Below are 22,108 nucleotides of genomic sequence, written 5' to 3'. Positions count from 1 at the left end.
GTTGTATCTCATTTATGTTAGCTTTTGGCTTCCCAATGTACGTGCGTCTTGCAAATCGTGTTCCCTTCCTCAGCTGCAGTTCTGTTCTGTCTTAGCCAGGGAAAGAGAAGAAAACACAGTGTTTTGTCAGACATTGTAGGCGCTCCTCAAGTTAGCTTCGCTCTCCTGATCCTGGAAAAACCATATGTCTTTGTAGACTTGTTCTGATGTATTGTGGCTTCGACATATCTAGTGTGATATTTTGCCTTCTGCAGTAACAAACACCTATAACTCTGTAAAAAGGAGTCTCTCAGTTGCCTTTTTTGTCTTCAATGTTCTTCTGAGTTGTTGGCACATGGAGTCCTCCTTTGGACCTTCAGGCAGTCAGTTTATACATTGGGGCAGGAGATTTTAATTAACCCCATTACAGTTTGAGCTGGCATTCAATACAAACATTACTAGTGGTCGTAAAAGTTACCCAACCTTTTTAAAATTCCAGTCACACTGTTTGCCTCAGTGAGCTCCTGAGAAAGTGACTGACTTGTGCAACCTGACATATGTTGCAGAAAGAATTACCCTGATAGCATCCTTGAACAGGAAGTGTAGTCTCCATCTTAAAAGATGTGCTCTTAACTTTTCATTCAGACAGCGTTTAAAGTAGCGAGAGTTTGTGTCTCCTAAGAAAGTACTATGATTTATAAATATTTGTACTATACCATTGCCTCAGGCTCAGTGAAAACCCGCTGCACTTAAACCAATACAGATACATAATGCAAGGCAAAGGCAGTCTCTTTCCAAACAGCTGTGTAGGTAAGCGGGAAGAACAGAAACAGGGAAGAGAAAACAGATGCCCAGTGAAATGAAGTGATTGGCTTCAGTTGACAGAGCAGGTCAGTGGAACCAGGAATAGGATTAGCCTTTGTGTTGCTGAGCCGATAGTGTATGCATTGCATTTTATTTCTATTTCAGAGAAAGCTTGTGAACAGGGCATCTTAATAAAGTAAATACACCTTATATATCTGTGCCTCTGTGTATACGCGCACATATATCTATGTACACACACTTTGTGTAGATTTATCTGTGAGTGTGTGTTTTATGAGTTTGCAACCAGGATGTGATTCATAACATGAGTTGCAGGTCTGGCTTACAAAAGGTCACAAAGTAAATAGGGTTAACTGTGTGCTTGATATATGGTGAGCTGATGCAACTAATCCCTGTTATGCCACTGACACAAACTTGGAAGTGGATGACCTGTGGGTTGTGTTCTTATACTGCAGTGGAACAACTTGCTTTGTATCACCAGCCTGTTGAGGTGTTACTAGGAAGAAGGGGGGAAAAAAAAATGTGTCAAATTGCATTTTCTCATTGTCATACGTGAACACAAAATTGAAATGATTACTCCTGCTTAAATCAGTCAGTCATCCAATGCTACTCTTTATAAGCACAGTCATTTGGATCTGCAGACCACAGTGTACTTTGAAAGTACACAGCAGGTGGCACTATTGGAGTGGTATGACTATATATTTGCCTTAGTCCTAAACTGTTACAGGCCCAGACTTGGCTTGTAGGTTGCTGAGAAATACAAGCAGTCAAGCCATGTCCTTCCATTGGTATGCGTGCTTCCTAACAGTACATTACATTCTCAAAATTTATTGCCTTGAATTAGGGTTCTGTGTAAAAACTTGTCCTTCTTAATTGAATAAACTCTTGTCAAAACGTCAGCTCTGTGTGGTTTTAATTTGATTATCCACTGAACTCTGAAGTGCCATATTTTCTCCTTAGTCTGTTTTTCCATCACACAATGGAAGCAATTTTTCATTTCCTTGAGGCAAAAAAATTGGAGAGTACTTCATAATCCAGAAGCAGTGGCTTTTTAGAACTTGAGGTAGATGTTTGCTGTCCTTGACCTTGTTTGCAAATCTTATTTTAAAAAAAATGCAACTAATTTGTATCTCATACTAATTAATTTGTGAGTAGTAAATTTTTTTAATTAAAAACTATTTGGAGGATTTCATAGTAACAATTAATTTAAAGATAATTAAAAATGCTCCTAATGGTGAACTCTAACTGAATGCACTTCCTGTAACATTGCATTTTACTATGCACCTAGGACCAAAGGGTGTACAGAGGTATATATGATTACTCTTGTTGTTCAAACGGAGAATTAAAGAAATACTCCATGCTCTCTTCATGCAGCTTACAAAGGGTACCAATATCTGTGTATTTTAACTTGCACTGGGCAGGAAAATCAAACTTACCATGATAATCCCCTTTCTCTAGCTTTCTAGATTTTTTGTTATTTATATGCAGCCTTGAAATGTTAGACACTGACTATTACAGTTAGAAAATCTAATAAAACCAAAAGGAAAGGTAAAAACAGGTGGTAGCTATTATTTGGGTTCCAGAAAGTATTAATAGAATCAATAATAATTGTTTACTTTTTAATGAGTATATTTGATAAGAAAGCATATGTTTCTATTATTTGAAACCACAAGTTTAAAGCATGCTGCAATTACGGATCGGTTAAGTAATTAGAGCACAGGACTCTAATAATGCAAGATTATTTTCTGGTGCTCTCTGCACGTTCATGCTAATAGGATCAAGGTGCCTGCAATGCAAGTTTTCGGAATGATCTTGAGATGCTTTTTCTGCTCTGTTGACCTTCCACGTATTTTCAGACATAAAGGTTTCAGAGTGTGTCAAAGGGAGAGTGTCCCAGTTGTCCTTCGAATCAGTCTGAAGGTGTGGTGAGCTTAGGTTATGCATGGTTCATCCTGACGTTTCCTTGACTGGATTCTGTTTTTCCCTTTTACTCCTTGGGGTTCTTTTGTGTACATACAATGAGGTTGTGTGTGTGTATGTAGGCATATACATTTATCTGCATATAAAATGTAAAATCAGGAATGTTATTTAGATAGGTGGTCTGAGATTTAGCAGAGGATGTAAAGTGGCTTGCCAAATTGTATTCCTTAGATCCCTGAGGTTTGCCGTGGACTGAGTCCAGTACCGCTGATCTGGCCCTAGTGATCAGGAAGGGTTTCACTTCTGAAAAAAAGCGTTCTGGTGCCCAGAACGAGGTAGGGAGCTCCAGTGCTGAGCTCTGGCATCTGGTGCTGCACTCTGCCTGAGTGGCAGTAAAGGCATGCACAGCAAGTTAGCACTGAGGAGTTCATCCTAGTCATCTTGTGCTTTACCTTTAATACTCTGGGTATCTGACTTTTCACGTATTGAGAATTTGGTGCTATCCAATTCCCTCTGGAGATCCACCTCACCCCTATTTTGTGTGTGTGTGTGTGAATGGCAAAAGCAGTCACAGTGAAACTACTCGATTCATGGAGGCCAAATTGAATTGTGCTGGTTGTAAGGAGTTAAATGCAGCAGATGGTCTGTATGTGTTTCTGTGCTTGGCATAAGCAGCATTTCAAATCCTCTCTTCTTCTGGGTTGACCTTGTTAGTGCTGATGATCAAGTTCCTTTCCTTTGGAATGTTATTTGCTGTGGAAAAGTAAACTAAAATGCTGAGATCTGTTTGCTCTGCTGGTTGTCTGCATCACTGGGACTGGACTCTCTCCCTCTATGTGAACGATCAGAATCCAACACCTAGGATCAAAAGTTGTTACTCATTTTGTAGTTAGGGTTATCCTTGCCGCTTGGAACATATGAGATTCCCTTTCAGATATGAGAATATGCAGAGGCAAGGCAATGAAAGAACTGAAGTTATTTACCAATTGGAGATTTTAAATAACTGAGGTCTGGCATCTTCCCTTGCCGTTTCCCTTTCTTGCCTCTTAGTTCTAGGGATTCTTGAAGTAGTGGGACTAACAAAAGGATAGGGCAACTCTATTTTGACCTCATAAAACTGTCCATGAGAAGAAGGTGAGAAGCACCTGAATGGCCTTCATAGATATTCCTCTCCAGAGGATTTTGGAAACTCATTGAAGCTTCCTTGATCCCACAAATATATCTTGCATTCCAATTGCTGCTCAGTGAAGTTCACGTTTCTGGTACTACCACCTAAATAACATTTTTATACCGGCTATTCAGAGTGTTTCCTATTGATAGAGTTATGGTCGCTACAGTTCTGTGTGGTGACAACACCTGTGTTTATTAGTTCTCCCAACAGATGTAAGAAGTATGTAAAAACTCTAGGGGAACTTCCGATTTCAAACAGGGCCTAGAAGGAATTGGGTAAGCCATATAAATATTCTGCCTTGATTTGCCCACCTGTGAACTACATGATTTTGGTTAATTCTCCATTGTAAAACGATTTTTGATCCTTCCAGGATGGCGCTGAAAAGTGCAAAGCTTGGCCATTATTAGTTTTCACTTCAGCAGTGGGGTAGAAATGAGTTGATCTTTGATTGCTTTTAATCAAGAAAACATCCTTATCTGTAAGTGGAGTTTGATAAGAGTCAAATACAGCATGAAAGAAGTGGTAAACCTGTTGTTGATGAAAAGTTTTATCTGGATGACAACATCTTGCTTCTGAGTTATTTGTCTTTGAGCGTAAGGACAAAGACCACTTCAGTATTCAGCTTCAAGGAAATCTGTGAGGTGCAGAAGTTAATTTTAATAAGCCTTGCAAATGAACGCAGTTAGGATAGCTCTTCAGAGAGGATGGTTAAATACTACTACTATTGTGAGAATGAATATGGACTTAAAATCTGTGCCGAGGAGAGCAAGTGACAGTGAGAGTATCTTAAAAATAATTTGCTATTGAGAAAGATCCTTCACTTTACTTCCATGCAGCGATCTCGTGAGTAATTTGTACTGCACTTGGTAATCACTAGTAACCTAATTGAAGTCAGTGAAATTACATCTGGGTAAAACCAGAAACAATTCTGCAGTGCCTGATTCAGTACCGGCTGAGTCAACACAATGTGTTCTGTTGAATTCAGAAGAAGTGAAGTTGGAGGATTTGATGTACATGATTAAATAAAAGCTGCAAATTGACCAACACGTATGAAGCTGACAGTATAATTGAGAATGTGCAGTCGAGCCATCATTTAAATTCTTTGCTTCTACCCATTGTGCTTGTACAGTCATACGCTTTTGTGTGGACTCCTGCGCCAATTCTTCAAGGGCCTTCATTAGTTAATGCAGTACAGTGCCTGGGATTTTGAATATGCACATGCCAAGAATTAAATCAGCCAATACTTTTGTGGAATAATTACCTAAATAAGGTACGTCTTCTCTCTCAGTGCAACAACTGTGGTTTGGGCTTCATCTCCTTGTAGGACTCATGCACAGGGCCTTTACTGGATCTTTGTACAGACTTTTGTCTCTTCACAGCACAATCAAGAATGCTGTTATCCACGGCAGTTATCTTGATCCATTTCTTTTAAACATCAAGTTGTCATTCTTTCAGAATGAACAATGAGATTCTCCATATTATTTGTTGATATGGACAAATACAATGGATACCAGAAAATCATGCTCAAAGATAACTTTAACAGATCAGTACACGTTTAGAGAAAGGAAAATATCGTGACATTATAATACAGTCTCATTTAAAAAGCACGGTAACTTCATGTTGTAACTTAAGGCAGTATTTTATATTATTGATATTTGGTTAAACATTACTGGAGATTGTGATAACAGAGTACCTGCAATGCTATGCAGAAAGGGAATGACCTTTAGGGAACTATCACTGTTGGGATATCTTTCCAGTAGGCAGGTCTAGTGCTGGAGCTGATAGATATATCTATGTTTTTTAAAAGTGTTGTATTATTGTTGTGTTACTTGAAGCTTAATATTGTAAACACCTCCTGCTTAATTAGCAGCACTGCACGATTGCCAGGTTAGTTAGCAAATAGCTAAAAGTTTATTTGACCCAGCTTAGTGTGTTTAATATTTCTGAGGCTAATTAAAGACTTCTTACTGGGAAATCAGTAACTGTGCCAGCAGGCCTAACTGTATTAGCTTTAACATGGGCTGTCTTGGCTGTATTGCATGTGTGTAACTGATCTCTGTATGCACAGTGGTTCTTAGCTGTCCTGTTGTTCCTGCTATGCTAACCTCTTGTTGCTGTACGAATATGAAATACCTGTTTGTCTGGGACTTCGGAATATTTGACTGCCCAGCTGTCAAAATAGCTAGTGAGATGCCCAAAATCAACTGCTGGAGGAAGCAAAAGGATTGGCGGGTCCGTAGTTTGCCCCAGACTTCTAAAACTTCACTTCAAGTTGCGAGTGTTTTAACATCTCATTAAGTTATTTAGTCAGTATAAACCAGCATTGCTAGACTGCTATCAATGTAACAGTGTTCTGTAGTTTGTTGGCAGGCTTAAGATGTTGCCATGATACTGGAGTATGGTAGTGGGGCTGGCATTGCTTTCTGAGGAGTTTGCCTGTTCCAAGGGGTATGGTTTCTTTGTCACCTGCTCTGCGTAAAGTTGAAGAATGCAGTTAAATCTAAGTTTATATCGGGGTAAAACTGAGATGAAAGGCAGATTTTTGAGATCTGAAGTAAGACTAAAAATTGAAAAATTCATGAATGTGGGAAATACGAAATACAGTTATGTTTTGCAATGAATTAAAATAAATCAGCACTTGTGGTTAATTTTACAGTGGGGGGGGGGGGAAAGCATTATTAATTGGATTACTAGTTATTAAAAGAGCCAAGGGCCTAGTGGAGCGTGGGAGTATTGCTTCTCCATCAGGTAACAGACTAGTCAATAGGGAGAGCGGAAGAAACTTGCTTTTCCCTTTGCCTTGCCACATATGTCTTGAGTGATTAATCTGTACCCTGCCTCAAACTGGTAATCTGTGGTGGTGACATTTCCCTTCTAAATGGCATTCGGTGCGTCCCTGCTGGTAGTTCTGGATATGTTGGTGCTCAAACATCACTAGTCCACGAATGCAACTTCGCTGATGATAACTGCACAGCTAAACGTTGCTGTTCTGTCCTTGAGTAGATTCTCCTATACTCTGCTGTCCTGCTTTGTTGCTCCTAATTTAATCTGGTAGCACGAGAGAGTTATTATTCCAGCCTCGTTATTTCCTTCACAGCTGCTTGTTCATAAAGGGAGACCTTTGCTCAGGGCAGGTCCTTCCAGTACGCAATCCTTAAGGACAGGAACATTCCAGTTACTGGAGACCACCTGCAAACTTGTTTTAAAAACCCTTATTGCTAACTGGACTGGTGCTTCCCCTCTCTTCGTCAGGTCTTTCCCTGGCTGCAAGCTCTGCAGATAAATTTGCAGGATTAGGCTCTAAAAGATGCAGGCTAACACCTCTGTATTCATTTGAAAGGACTGCTGCGTCCTAAGTATTTTCCAGGTAACTTTAATTTAAACTCCATCTTATTAAAAGATTTTGCGATCACGTTCTGTTGGGAGTTCTAATGATGGTGCGGGCAATACAAAGTAGTGGAAGATGCTATGACGCAGTAAGATTGGTTTAAAAGTCAGTATGTTAAGACGTTCGCATTCTCGGTTTCGAGTCTTCAGGGCTGATCCTTTCAAGCCTTTCCTTTGCAATAAGGAGAACTAGAAACCTTGAAATAGAAACCGACAGGAGCTGGGCCTTTGAGAAAACACTGCAGATAAATGTCTTTGATGTGCGCGGGTGCACGACAAGCGGCGCTGCCCTCCCCGGCGGCGGCGGCGGCGGCGCTGCCCTCCCCTGCCCTCCCCTCCCCTCCCCTCCCCGGCGGAGGCGGGGCGGCCGCGCCGCGCCATGGCCGCCGCCTGCTGCTTGGGTTGGGACTTCAGCACGCAGCAGGTACCGGCGCCCCCTCCTCTGCCTCCCTCCGCGGCGGCGGCTCTGCCCCCGGCTGGCTCGCTCTGCGCCGCTCGGGCAGCAGCCCGCGCTTCCTGCCGCGGGGCTCGGCGGCAGCAGCTTCCCCCTCGACGGGCTGGAGGTGGCCGGGCGGCAGGCAGCTCGTAGGCCGCGGCAGCCCACCTGCCCGCCCGCCTTCACGCGGGATAACCGCCTGCGCTTCGCGCCGTTGGTGGCCTCGCGGTGGTCCGGCGGCGGGGCGCGTGCCCTTGCTCCGTGGGCCCGGGCGAGGGTGCGCCCGAGGACGAGGGTTCGCCCCGGAACCGGCTTCTGCAGTGGCTTCGCGTGAGCCACCGCGCAGCCCGAGGACGAGGGTTCGCCCCGGAACCGGCTTCTGCAGTGGCTTCGCGTGAGCCACCGTGCAGCCCGAGGACGAGGGTTCGCCCCAGAACCAGCTTCTGCAGTGGCTTCGTGTGAGCCACTGCGCAGCCCAAGGACTAGGGTTCGCCCCAGTACCAGCTTCTGCAGTGAGCCACCCTGCAGCCCGAGGACAAGAGTTTGCCCGAGGACGAGGGTTCGCCCCGGAACCGGCTTCTGCAGTGGCTTCGCGTGAGCCACCGCGCAGCCCGAGGACGATTGTTCGCCCCAATACCAGCTTCTGCAGTGAGCCACCCTGCAGCCCGAGGACAAGAGTTTGCCCGAGGACGAGGGTTCGTCCCGGAACCAGCTTCTGCAGTGGCTTCGCATGAGCCACTGCGCAGCCCAAGGACGAGGGTTCGCCCCAGAACCAGCTTCTGCAACGGCTTCGCGTGAGCCACTGCACAGCCCAAGGGCTAGGGTTCGCCTGAGGACGAGGGTTCACCCCAGAACCAGCTTCTGCAGCGGCTTTGCGTGAGCCACTGCGCAGCCCGAGGATGAAGGTTAGCCCCAGAACCAGCTTCTGCAGCGGCTTTGCGTGAGCCACCGTGCAGCCAGAGGACGAGAGTTTGCCCGAGGACGAGGGTTTGCCCCAGAACCAGCTTCTACAGCGGCTTCACGTGAGCCACCGCGCAGCCCAAGGACGAGGGTTTGCCCCGGAACCAGCTTCTGCAGCGGCTTCGCGTGAGCCAAGTTCTGTAGGGTTGTGAGCCTTGATGCCCGAATCCCTTCTTGATGTTTCGACTTGTGAGCGCGATCTGGCGTTAGCCGTGCTGTGACCTGACGTGGTGACCACACTGGGGGAGGCTCGAATGCGTTTCGCCAACAGGTGTATGGGCGTAGCTCGCGTCGTCATACCTGTGATGAGGTTTGGGAGCTTGAAAAGACACATCCAACTTACCCGTACGAGGTTGATCGAATGGTTTTTTAATGTTGGTACGCTGCTAACAGAAAGCAAATTAAGTGGGTCAGATCCATTTTTAAGGTAGGGCGGATATAGGATCTAGGACTGGGGTCCTTCCTTAGCTGGGAGGAGGCAAGTGGCGTTTTTCAGCTAAGATGCTATATTCTTTGGACACAAATTGGTTACCATGGTGCAGGCTGGAACTTGATAATGTGTTTGCTATTCTTTAGCAAATGGCCACACGTTTGTCCTCATGCAGTAAGGAGGGAGGAAATGGGGAGGAAAATGCAAGCAGATACACGCAACTATTATCGAGTAGGTGACATGCTGTAATATCACGTATTAAGTTGTTTCGTATAAGATTGTGTCCGTACTTAAATTGAGTTTTACACGTTGGAGGGATCCTCTTTCCCATTTCATCTGGGGGAACTGAATTATTATAAATGAGTTATTAGTGCTATTTAATTATTGTCCTGGATAGTTTTTGTTCACATCCTGTTTTATTTCTTCTAGCTGAAAGTCATTGCTATTGATGAACAGCTGAGAGTCATTTATGAGGATAATATTCAATTTGATAAGGACCTACCAGAATTTAGGTAAGTGTTTTTTTTATATATTTTTTTTTATTTTTCCATTTTACTTGGATAATATAATTTGGAACTTTGGGGATCTGTGGGAGGCTGTTGCCCTATTTGGTATCATTGATACGTGGAGCCATGAAAAAAGTTCGTGCTGTGTTCATGTTTCATAGTTGGCAATGGTAGTATACCGTGTTGCCTCACTTGGTTTGTGAGTATGGCAAGAACTCTCAAAATGAAAAGACCCCCCCCCACCCTAAGGCATTACGTACCAAGAAATCAAATCTTTTTTTGTTTTGTAAATTCGAACTTTTGGATATAACTGTTTCTTTTTGGGACACAGAAGCAAGTACTGCCTTTGTGTTAGGGTGGAATGCTACGATAACAGCAAATACATGGTGTGAGTGGAACTTCTTTTAAAAGGTGTTTGGAAACAAATTCAGTCTATTCATATCTTCACATTAGGATGTAGGATGACAGTATTTATTTTCTCCAGTTTATAGGATAGAATTTTCAAATGTCATCCTCCATGTTCACAGGTTTCCGGAAAGAACGCTTATTTTCTTGATGATTTAATGGCAAAAATTGAATTTCATCTTGAATTTTAAGCCACTAATAGTGGAAGTTAGGAAGCAGAGAGGACTGTGACTTAGGTGGAGCCAATGAACTGTATCAGCATTGGAGTCTGTCACAGATCTTACTTCAGGATCAGAGCCCTTCCTTGCTAATTATTTTCTTTACAGTTAGGTCAAACATCTCTAATTTCGTGTTTAAGCATCTGGTTTTTGCTTTTTCAGATTCCAAATATTGATCCTACCCTTGCCCTTTACAAAAAAGGCCTGATAAGCTCTCTTTGGTTATTAATAAACTTAAAGAACTGTGCTTGGTGGAAGAAAACATGCTGAATTTACCAAGAGAAAATACTGTGTTTCTGTAGGACTCAAGGTGGAGCCTATGTTCACAGTGATGGACTAACAGTCACTTCTCCTGTGCTGATGTGGGTCAAGGTATGAAGAAGCGTCACTGTTAGCTATCTGGATGTGCTTGTAGTATATGATTTCACTTCTTCCTTGGTGCCTATTAAAAGGGAAATGTATTACAAACAGCAGTGAAACTTCCTTTCAAATCAATATAGTCCTGCTTGTGGTCTGTTTCTTTTGTGTGCTCTTCTCTGTCTTTGAATTGCAAATGTTAATGTTATCAACAAGCACACTGGAAGTTTTTACAGTTTCTGAAGTTTTCTCCACTTTTATAGAATTGTATACGTGAAAAACCTGTAGTTTCCTGAAGTTTTCCTGAAGTTCCCTCATTTGAGAAATGGTATGCTTTTCTTCCCTTCTTCTTGTTTCATGTGAAAAAGGAGACACTTTAGCTTTGCCCAGCTGAATTCCATGCAGCATCTGGGTTACTGGCACTACCTTAGAATAAACTTTGCTAACCAGTTGATAATCTCAATTTGTAAGTGGTTAAAGAACACATTATTCAGTTATTCACTGTCACTTTGACTGGTGTTTATTTTGAAATGCAATTTTCCTGTTCTCAAAGCAGGCATCCCTTGCTTCCAGGTAGATTCTGCTACCCTTGGTCTCACATGGTACTATATAAACTTGTCTTACTGGTGCGATTTGAATAGCTAAGGCATTTAAAGGGTCACAGAACCACCCCTTGGTGATCCACAGTAGTTGCAGCTGATGATCCACAAAGCTATGGTGAATGGGTCACAGTTGTTGTTTTCAACCCTAATGAACAGGAACATTTGTAATTGTTAAATTAATAAGATGGATGATATATCTATATGCTCATCATATGTTTCTTGGGAAATTTTGAAGTCTTACAATGGTCCTTTTGTCAAGGAAGCCTGAGAATTGTCGACTGGAAGATTATGTGAAGACAGATTAATATTTGGTTTTAAAATTTAAAATGTGACAAAAAGAAAAAAATTAACCTAGGTTTTTGAAGTGCTAAAATTCATCTGAATTATCACCTTATCTTAAAGAGACTCTGAGTTTTCAGCTCACACTGGAGTCAGTGATATTTAAAATACTTTGCATCTTGTAGGATGGGGTGCACACCATTAAAAGATTTCATGGATTTCCAGAAGTAAGAACAGAAAAAGATAATCGTGTTTGTGTCTGGCACTGTTAGAAGCGTCGTCTTAATGAAATGGAGTTCTTTAAATCTTGCCTCTTGGTTCGTTTTTAAAGAATAATGTTTTATGATTCAGCTTGTTTTAAGATCTTTTTTTCCGCTATGTGATTCAACTTTTCTTTTATAGACTCTTTCTTACTAAATTAATTTATCAAATTCTTGAGAAGTACCTAGTCATTAGCTGATTTTTCATTATCTGCCAATGAACTCTTATCAGTGATGACATGACTTTAATTCCGAGCATTGTGAGTGTGTTGTTGGTTGAGCATTGTAGGTTGTTACAGTCATTCTTCTTTCTGTTTATTCTTGTAGGCTCTGGATATGATTTTGGAAAAAATGAAGTCTTCTGGATTTAATTTCTCTCAAGTGAGAACCCTGTCTGGTGCTGGTCAGGTTAGTTATAAAGACAGAATTCTGTCTTACTGTATTTCTTCAACATAGCATAAGGCGTAGTGATACCGTTGTACTAAATTTTATTGCAGATGACCGTAAAGACATGAAGTAAGATCAGAGCTTCTATATGAACATCCATTAAAAGAAGCATCTTACGCAAGGGAACATAAAACCTGAAGCATATTGAAACTGTCTCTAGAAGGCAGTGGGAATGGAGGGTACGGTTTATAGTGCAGTTGTTTAGATTAGTGTAGTGCATAACTAGTTGGCTTCTGATTGTTTAAATTCTTTGTACAGACTGATTTAATATGATTTTGCAGACTGGCCTTGTTTTGAATTTCGGCATGCCTAGGTGCTTGTGGAAGCGAGGTAGAAAAAGTAGTGAGGAACAGTTTACTAGAGGGATAGTAATGTCCTACTGAGCACAGTTTTTGTTGGCTAGGATAGAGATCTCGGGATCCCAGGAACAGTGGAAGCCAAATCATGGTTGTCTTTGATGCAAAGAAGACATCTGATGCTGCCTGATAAGGCATTCGCCATGACTTAGTCTATAATGTGTAATAGCATTTTTCTGAGGATTATAAAGCCCATCTTGACACTTAGTCAGTCAGCTAGTCTCCTAGTGCTCTAGTGGGAAAAAGATTTTTTTTTTTTTTTTACACCTTTAATAGATCTGTAAAATGACATTTAGGGTGAGGGCAGCACTACAGTGATAAGGTAATTTAAGTGCTCTAGGTTTAGGTCATTCATCTTGATATTTCTGGGGCTAATTAGTCAAAGTTGCTTTAATCTCCATGTTTCATTAACTTCAGTTAAAGGCTGGAGCTAAGTGTCTGGAAATCATAGCCTGTATCGACGCTCTGTCACGAATTCTTCAACGGAACGAAAGTTAGGGACTGACAGGTAACCCCAGTTTACTCAAGTGAAGGCTGCTTATATTCCCTTTTTTTAACACTTGCCCCAACAAGTTGGGGATGACAACTTTGTGAAGTATTCAGAATCTTTCAGGTACAAAGGATTTCATTTAGCTGTCATCTCTGAACCGGTGTTGTCCTTCTCCTTTTTCTCTTCCAAGAGCCTTTTCTCTGTGCTGAAGATGACAAACAGTGAGGCTCTGTGGATGTGCCTTCCAAAAAGGAAGCGACAAACTTGGTCTCAGTTGTCAGCAGAACTGGAAGAGCAATGTTAAATACAATCTATATGATGCTGTGGGTTGGGTACTGTGTTCCTCGAGGGGGTTCTGTGTGTGCATTTAATTTAATCAGAACCGTTAGTGGACCACTGGATTGTGCTTTGCGGTTTGCCTTGGAGGGGAGGCCTAAAGTTCAACAACTAGAGATGCTTGGTTTTAGGAAGGCTTCTGAGGACCGAAGCTTAAATAACTTTCTCAGCATTACACAGCAAGTTAGTAATGGGCAAAGTATCTCGAATAGAATAACCACCTCGATAATTGTTAGGAGGGCAGACATCAACAGGAGATGTGGGTTGAAGTGACCGCAGTGGTGGCATTTGCTTGCAGCCTAGGTGCTGCCTGGGCCCTTATGGCTAATAGACAGAGTCCAGAAAGTAGTTACTGGTTGCTGGAGTGACTGAGGCAAGCATGCCACTAAAGCATCTGGAGGCCGCGCTGAAATAGGACAGGCCAGTCTTTGGTGTGGAGCCCTGGGTACAACGCAAAGGGCCCTTGACGTAGGTAGCAAGTGCCATGGATTAGCAGTATAACGGTTGCTTCCATTAGTAGTTTCTGTAGTTCAAGAACATCGTTCTCTCTTGACTCTTGAACCACATTTGGTGGTTCAGTATATACTTTGTTCAATCTTGGAAAGTCTTGTAATGAAGCAATTGGTTTGAATTGGAAAGATTTTTTTTTTTTTTTTAATCCTAGTTTGGAGAGAGTTTTTTTCCGTTAGTTTGAAAGTCAGATCAGAATATGAGCTTGGCAACCTGGGACCATCTCCAGCTTCTGTTTCTGTACTGTCCTTGTACTTTTTACAGCAACATGGGAGTGTGTATTGGAAAAAGGGAAGCGTTGACATTTTAAAGAATGCGTCACCTGAACTGCCTTTGCATCATACACTGAAGGTAATGTGCATGAAAGAGCTTTGAAGGGAGAGCTGCCTTGTCCTTTTTCTGATCTTTATATGTTGCTTTTTTCCTTACAACCTTTTCCTTTATTTGAGTGAGTTGGAAGCTGCTGCAGCATAAAGTGAAATGTACAGAGTATGCCTTCAGCCTCAGAGCTATTGACTTTTCCTGTTCTCCTCAGTGGCAGTATACACCGCTTTAAAAATTTACGGGTGCCAGTGAGTGTCCCAGAATTCTTCTGTGTCAGAGTAACACCCTGTTCGGTTTTTTAGGAGACAGGATGGTTTTGTAAACAATCTGTAGTGTTTTTTTAGTATTTGTATTAACAAAAAACAATCGTGATGACAATTACCTGAGTTTCCTCACAATGCTGGAGATTTCATTAGAAAATACATTTAAAAAAAAAAAAAGACCAGTATATGCTCATCTCTGAAAGGATGGAAGTGTCATGCTGTGTCGACAGAAACTCCAAACAACTGTAGTGTGGAACCTCAAAATTTTTTTGGGAGGAAGGGGGGAGAGGTTGGTCGTTTTTGAACATAGACTTGAGAAACTTTTATTTGAAAAGGAAAAAGTAAGGATAAATCAGCTTTTCTCTTGAACACCCTTGCTTTCCTTACTTTAAGATCAGAGAGAACGTGTTGGGAGACGTTTGTGTAACTGATCTTTTATATGATTAACTTCAGAAATATCTCATCTAGGCACAACTCTTGGGAGTGGAGTTAAGATGCTGCCTAGTGATGTACTAAGTCTCAGTTGCGTTCCAAAAGGCTGTGCCAGTCACTGGAGAGAAATCTGTTAGTGGAACTCAAGAAAGGTGATCTAATTGTTTGGAGAGAAATTCTAAAAAGTGGAGCTAAACTTGAATAAAAAGGCCCAAGGCCTGAGCTGCTAAAGCAGTGTGCTAAGATACTGGCTCAGGTGCTGGCCTCAACATACCATGCTACAAGGTATGTGAAAGAACAGAAGATAAAGCCTGTTGCTCCCCTCCAGTGTGCAGTTTGGGTTAGATTTTCCGCTCCTGACCGACGTGCTGTCCGATATCCATTTTCCAATAATTACACAGAAACGTACAGAAGACGTTTTGGAGAACTGAACTGTGAGCTGGTACATAAGTCTGCTGTATTGTTACGCCTCCAGTAGGGACTTTTAGAGATCAATCTTACTAATAAAGAATATTGTTCGTTTCAGGATTGTTTTTCTGTCAGTAACAGCCCCATCTGGATGGATTCTAGTACAGCTTCCCAGTGCAGCTCTCTGGAGAAAGCCGTTGGAGGAGCGCAACGTCTAGCTAATATCACTGGATCTCGAGCCTATGAGGTAAGAAGCAGCTAGGAAGAGAGTTGAAGTCCATGAAGTCTCATGATAGAAACAATTCTGCTGTTACTGTGATATCACAGCAGATAATGATCAGGTGTAATCTATGAAAGGGAAAGTCTTATTCCAAGCCTTTGAAGAAACTCTGGTGATACTATGCTTTTCAGTAGCATTGCAAAGGAAAATCTGGAAATCCTATTCTTTGGAAATTTTAAAATGAAACTAGGCAAAGCGCTAAAAATGGTACCGCAAGAAGTGATGCAGAAATAGTGACTGGGGCGAGCTGTTACGCTTGGTCTCAGACGTTCCCGAACATAATGTTTGGTCTTGCTTAATACCTGGTTCTCCCTGGGAGCTCCTGTGCAGCTGAATTTCCATTGGTCTGGCAATCCAATTTGTAAATCTTACAGGCTTACTTGGAGTTATGACCCCCTATTTGGGGACCGCTGCTCTAGGTTACGTCTGTAATTGAGAGATTGGTCTTTCAGTGTTCCCTTAAGTCTAACAAGCAGCTGTTGACTCAAGAGAGAAGCGAGTTTCAGAAGTTCAGGACCGTATCAGAGAATACTCTGTCACTCATCTCTTCCTGACGCTTCCCTCTCTTGTAACTGTGACAGTGAGTTATGGAGCAGGAGCGGGGCTGCTCTCCAGGTATCTCAGCACCTGGCTAGTAGGTTTTACTGTTAGTTCAACAGAACAACTCTCTAAGCTCCCAGATTGCTGATTCTGGTTTTGAATCATCTCAGGCTTATGGCCAAGGTTGCAGTCAGACTTTGCCTCCCGCTGACAGTTTATTTTTAACTTATTAAAGGCAATAAGACCACTTTTCAGAAGTTCACTGTTAGAAGGTTTTTTGTTATTTGATATAATACATTAGTGAAAAAAATTATCTTTTAGCCTATTCTGGAGTAACTTGCTTGAGTATGAGTCCTTCTGCCTTTTCCTATTTACCTTCCTCGCAGAGAGGAACACAGGATGGGTAGCCTAAACCTTTTTAAGGATTCAAAGGCAGCATTTGAATTGTGTGCGTTCCTGTGCCTGTAGTAAGTGTGATTCATTCCATTGAACTCTCATTTCTGAAATGTAAATTATGGATAGTAATGCTTTTTCCACAGGCTTTTTTTCAAAAGGTGAGCAAAATTCTCTTAATGAGACTATGCGTTATAGGCTGTTTAGTGCAGATTGCCTGCTATGCGCTGACTTTCATCATGCATCAGGCAAATTAAATATCCAAAGTGCAATGTACTGAACTCATTACACAAAGTTAATGATTATTGACTCCATTTAGGGTTTGTGTTTCTAAGCATTTGCATTTCTTTTTCAGCGTTTTACAGGAAACCAGATAGCAAAGATTTACAGCCAGAATCCTGAGGTCTACATGCAAACTGAGGTTGGCTCAACTTCAATATAATTATTGGAAATCACAGTTTAAAATCTTTTAAAATTAATTTCATGAAGACATCAGATCTTTTTTTTTTTTTAAAGTGAATTGTTTTGATTCTTGTGTTTGGTTTTAAAATAAAACCATCATTCCAATTCTCAAATTTAATTTTATTTTTGTTTTTGTTAAATTATTAGCCATTAGACAGATAAAAATCAAATGTCAGTTCCATCTTGAATGTTAAATATAACACAGTTGGGTCCACTGGATCTAACCATTGTGAAAGAAAATTTAAAAGGTAGACTTTCATTTGGGTGGTAATAAATTGTACGTTCAGCAGTTCTAACACTTGGACATGGGTAATTAAGCACATAGTTGAAATTTTCACACCCCAAAATGGCCATTTGCATGCAGAAATGTGATTATTCTGCTATGCATAAGTGGCATTTGTACAGATGTGCCTTGGAAAAAAACTGCAATTGATTCTAAACTTTTTTTCATAGTTTTTCCCTTGAGGAGCTACTTTGATTCTTTTATTACAAATGAATTACGCTGTGTGGTTGGTTTCCTTCATATTTTGAATTTTAAAAATCAGTTTCATTATTATTTCAGTTTGTTTAGTCTGTAGTCTAGCAGAGGCTCAGAGGCTGTGGTTTGCAGCTAGATGAAAACTCCGTGTGTTATGGTGTAAATGAAGGAAGGGCTCCTGTCCTGTGATTAGAATCTGCCAGACATCCTGACATGTGAAGTTAGGCCACTTGTGTTTTATATATTAGTATAGTTCTTGTTAGTGTTGGTCATAAATTTTCTGTGTTTTTTAAAATCTCACCTCTGCATGAAACAGTTAATTTCATGGGGAAGTGAGTTCTGTAGTTGACTCTGTACTTGGTGGGAAAATACTTCCTTTTTCTTCTCTTCCCCCCCCCCCCCCCAATTTTCCCTTTCTTAGTTCCTATTCATTGTATACCTTTCATGCTAGCGAGGGATGGCGTGAAACAGATAGGAGACTAATGCAATCTGCTTATTAGCCTAAGACTAAATTCGGAGAAAAGTGCCTTAGTGGGGGGGAAATTGATCTATGGGAACTGAGAGCTAGTCAGACTTTGAGGGCTGGTTGCACTGATGGCACCTTTCGGCAATAAAAGATACGCGAGAAGTTGTATTCTAGCATAAAACCTCTTCCATGCCAGAGTTACTCTTGTTGACCCTCAAAAAGCATTTAGCGGCATGGCAGTCTCAAAGCCATGTGGAAGCTGGACTTTTTTCCTCCTCTAGGTCAGCTTGCTAAACTGACAGATTCATAGTTTTAACTTAATCCTTCTCCTTCCGTTTCAGGCAGCTAGTGCCCATTGGGGTAACACAGAAGGTAGGCCTTCATTGTTTAAGCATAATGCAGTATGTTCCTGGGGGACAGATGCAAGGAGAGCAAGCATGTCATTAAGTTTCCAGGCTGTTATAACCACCTCACGCAGCTCTGCCTGTAGACTTTGAATGCTGTGTGAAGCAGTGGTTTCATGATCACTAATAAAAGCCCTGTCGTTACTGGCTCGCTCCACCAGTAGAAATTTGATCCCGATTAGTTATTGAGTGACAATCATATTTCTTTTGAGTTAGAGCACACAATAAGGAATTTGTCAGCTTTCATGCCAGCTTCTGGGGGACAAATGATACTTGATCCTGGCATTTTCTGTAGCAGATTTCAGCTGGCAGTGAGTTCATGCTGGATCCCTGCTTTGTGCCATATGGCTGGGGCATTTTTGGGCTAGGACTTTGTGCATTGTTGAAACGTATCCTGAGGCTGAGCTACAGGTAGTGGTTCAAAGCAAAGCTGATTGTTGCTGACTGGTAACTCCTGGGATGCCTGGGTCTGGACTGGGAGGAGGTCACAGGCAGGAGGAAGGTAAAAGCTCACAAAAAAGTGCCGCTAGCAGAGCCTCACCAGCGTTTGGACCAAAAAGCTTGCAGATCTGTGCTCTGGATTGACCAGTGCATGGTTTCTGCGTGTTTCCCTTGTAGTCAACATACTGGGTTTTTTTTTTTTTTGGGGGGGGGGTAAGTGTTTGTCACTGAAATGACATCATGAGATACATCACTATCATGAATTAATTCCTGATAATATAGAATAGACTAATATGGCAGATGTATTTTGCATGTTTCAGAGTGCAAAGCTATTAACAGCTTTTATCATGAGGTTCCTTTTAGATTGGTATCTGCTGTATTCCTTAGACAGGAAAATATAGAACAGAACAATCCTTCTAGTTGTATTTTTTGTGCTTTTTGTACCTAACATTAAGCATCTATTAATATTTGCTGCTTCCAATTACTTACTTTCTTTGAAGTGAACGTTGATGGGAATCACTGCCTCATACTATCTTTTTCTTTCAGAGAATATCTTTGGTTAGCAGTTTTGGAGCTTCCCTTTTTCTAGGAGCTTATGCACCCATCGATTACAGTGATGGTAAGTGTGTGGCCTTTCCTGGTAGTGACAATTGCAACAAGGAGCTTTTCCTCTCCATCCACAACTTACATGGAAGGAGGAAAGGTCTTTGTCATTTATTTTCACTCTTTAAACCTTAATGACAAGTATATTAATTTTTAAGCTAAGTTACTCCTTTCAGTTTGTTGCTACTCTTGATAGTGCTGTTAACTCAGCTTATTTATCCCCATCACAGTGATATATAATAATTCCCGTTCCTATAAAATGAATCCACTATAAAATGAAATCGTACCCTCTTTCTTTCTTCAGGATGTATGAAGGAGTGCTGTAATGCCTGCTTAAAAGCATAAAAAAGTTGTGTTTTTTTTGTTAGGCTTCATAGTTCTGCTGTTCTTTATTTTTGGTGATTTTGCTCTAAGTAGCAGAAGATGTGAACAAGAGGTATATTGTGTGGTGTGGGTGAGTGGGTGGGTGTTTTGTTTTTTTTTTTTTTTTTGTTCCTCTCCTCTCACCTAACTGGAGTATGGATCTGCAACAGAAGTATCTTTTCAAAACAAACCAGGGTAAAAACATAAACCAAGCAAAAAACGCAAAACTCAGTTTAAAAAACCCTAACCTTTAATATTTCTCTGTCCATCAGAACAAAGACCAAAAAAAGTGACTAGGCCAATGTCTCTTTTTTGTTGTCTCTTGTCTCAGTTATCCAGCTTTTAAATGGTAATTGCAAGGAAACCTTTTTCCTGGAAGCTGTGCTGTTATTTCTAAAACGCATTTTAGATTCTTGCTCAGAAACTAAGAGAAGATGTATTTCAGAGCTGAAAGGTTAGATAATAAGGCTCTCCAAGATAATTTTGCATTATAGAGCCAGGTATGACACCCATGTGTGAAGACCAGTTCATTTTTTTTTTTTCCTCCTTCCTTATTCCAGTACGGCTCAGAGGAAAAGGCAAGACGTCTCAATTTTAGCTAATGCACAACTTATTCAATACATAGTCTCCCATTTATACTTGAGACGTTAAAAACTGAAAGGCAATCCATGATTATTTTGAAGCAATTGTGAGATTATTACATCCATCTTCTGGTCCTGTTCTGTTAGCCATGTATTTTCACAGCTACATTTTATTTTTTTGTGTATTATGACAACAATAACTCTTTGAAGATTTGCGCTTTGCTCCGTGGTAGACCCCAATACCAAGCACTTCAGCTACCCAGCAACCTGCAGAACTAGCTCCATGTACTGTGTTTCAAATGGAGATGGTGAGATCGTCCAGATTTTTTTTTTTCTGACAAATAAAGCTATCAGTTTTTGATTTTTCGTCGAAAGCGAAGTGTTCATTTTGATTGAAATATTTAAAAAGTAAGAATTAAAAACACTATATTTTTGTGGTGTTATCTCTACCTTTTCTGGTTGGAAACAAATGGGGAAAACAGTGCTGCTTCACTTTCGGGAAAATGACTGTTTCTATGTTTAGTCCAAAAACAGTACATTTAAAGCTGTAAGCAAAATGAAAATTTATTTCATTGGAAACCTTTCATAGAGAATATATTGTGTTTTTCAGACAAGATCTAGGAGATCCTTTTAGTCCTGTTACACCTCTGGATATTTAAATAGCTTGAATAAATGTTAGCTACTGTTCAGAGGATGTAAGATTATTAAATGTGTGAAAAAAGATAAGGGAATTAAGCAGGCCATTATAATTCTGCTCTTATAAAAGATTTTACGGCATTGTAAGCTACATTTTGTCTTGTGTGTTTTTTTCTGCTATTAACATAATGAGAGAGAATTCTAATTCCAGTAATAAAATATAATGTATGCAGTAGTTATTTGGAACCAACTGAAAAACTTGTTTTCTTGTCATTTAAAATATCCTGCAATTCACTAGATCTTTTACATTGCACCTGTATATTGTAGTTTGAAATGCATCTCTCAAAATAATGTTCAGATAATAGACCTATTCTTCATTTCTGTAGGTTTAACTTTGGGTCATATTGTCTTTAAAAGACCCTGTCAAATTGTTCAGCTCTGCACAATAAGTTATCTCTCTAAATTTGCAGGTTACTGTTGGAAATGTGTTACTCAGTGTCGGGATTTTTCCTTCTTAAACGTCCAATTTCATAAGGCTCAAATTGCCTTGTGAATGACTAAGGGCCCTGGGTGATGGATTTAAAAAAAAAAAAACACAAAAAAAACCAAAAAAAAACCCCCGAATTACATTCTGATGGAACAAAGAATGATTTTCATTTATATTGTGTAGATGTTAAAAGTAAGATTCCTGTTGGACCTAAACAACTCGAACACTTGAGGCATTGTCTCTTTTAGAAGACGCTTTAATAACAGCTATTCAACTCTTGACCTAAAGAAGCTTTATCTTTTGAAATGCTTTTCTAAGAGCTTTAGGCAAATCATAGCTTAGCATACTTGTTTTTGTTGTTCTGTCAAACAAGGATGCTTTGAACTGAAGTTTTTTCAAAAGGAACATGGTGGGCTGAATTTACTCCCAATGTAGCTTGTTTGGTGTCAGCAGAGTTGTACCAGCTCCAATTTTAACTCACTGAAAAAGCAGTCCAAAGTGCTGTAATACAGATGCACTGAACTGTTTATAAATGTATTCAAATATCGATCTTTTCTTTACTGATTAATAAAACCAATTAGTCTGTGTCTTTTGGCCTTTGTAATGAAATTGTTTTTCTCCAGCCTTGAAGCATTTGTATTTTTATATCTGTAGTGCATGCTATCAAATCCTGATT

General features: G+C 40.7%; 1 protein-coding gene across 13 annotated transcripts in view; it reads left to right on the top strand.

The window, feature by feature from the left end:
- The window catches only part of XYLB (xylulokinase), a 99,518-nt gene that overhangs the window by 9,139 nt on the left and 68,271 nt on the right, over positions 1-22,108 (top strand). For 2 of the 13 annotated variants that reach the window (XM_068934184.1, XM_068934192.1), the window contains exons 1-9: positions 7,621-8,138; positions 8,462-8,620; positions 9,535-9,617; positions 10,537-10,606; positions 12,060-12,140; positions 14,136-14,222; positions 15,417-15,545; positions 16,867-16,932; positions 19,309-19,381. In XM_068934184.1, the coding sequence (XP_068790285.1) occupies positions 8,615-8,620; positions 9,535-9,617; positions 10,537-10,606; positions 12,060-12,140; positions 14,136-14,222; positions 15,417-15,545; positions 16,867-16,932; positions 19,309-19,381 (595 nt within the window). In that variant the 5' untranslated portion in view covers positions 7,621-8,138; positions 8,462-8,614. Of the gene's footprint in view, positions 1-5,990; positions 6,125-7,048; positions 7,260-7,620; positions 9,054-9,256; positions 9,337-9,534; positions 9,618-10,533; positions 10,607-10,854; positions 10,920-12,059; positions 12,141-14,135; positions 14,223-15,416; positions 15,546-16,866; positions 16,933-19,308; positions 19,382-22,108 lie in introns of those variants that run through there. The other 11 variants (XM_068934193.1, XM_068934190.1, XM_068934185.1 and 8 more) reach the window with 10 other exon arrangements.

Source organism: Struthio camelus, chromosome 2, assembly GCF_040807025.1.
Source record: "Struthio camelus isolate bStrCam1 chromosome 2, bStrCam1.hap1, whole genome shotgun sequence".
NCBI classification, from domain to species: Eukaryota; Metazoa; Chordata; class Aves; order Struthioniformes; family Struthionidae; genus Struthio; species Struthio camelus.
The sequence above is the reverse complement of the archived record's forward strand: the minus strand, read 5'-3'. Positions and strand labels throughout refer to the sequence as shown.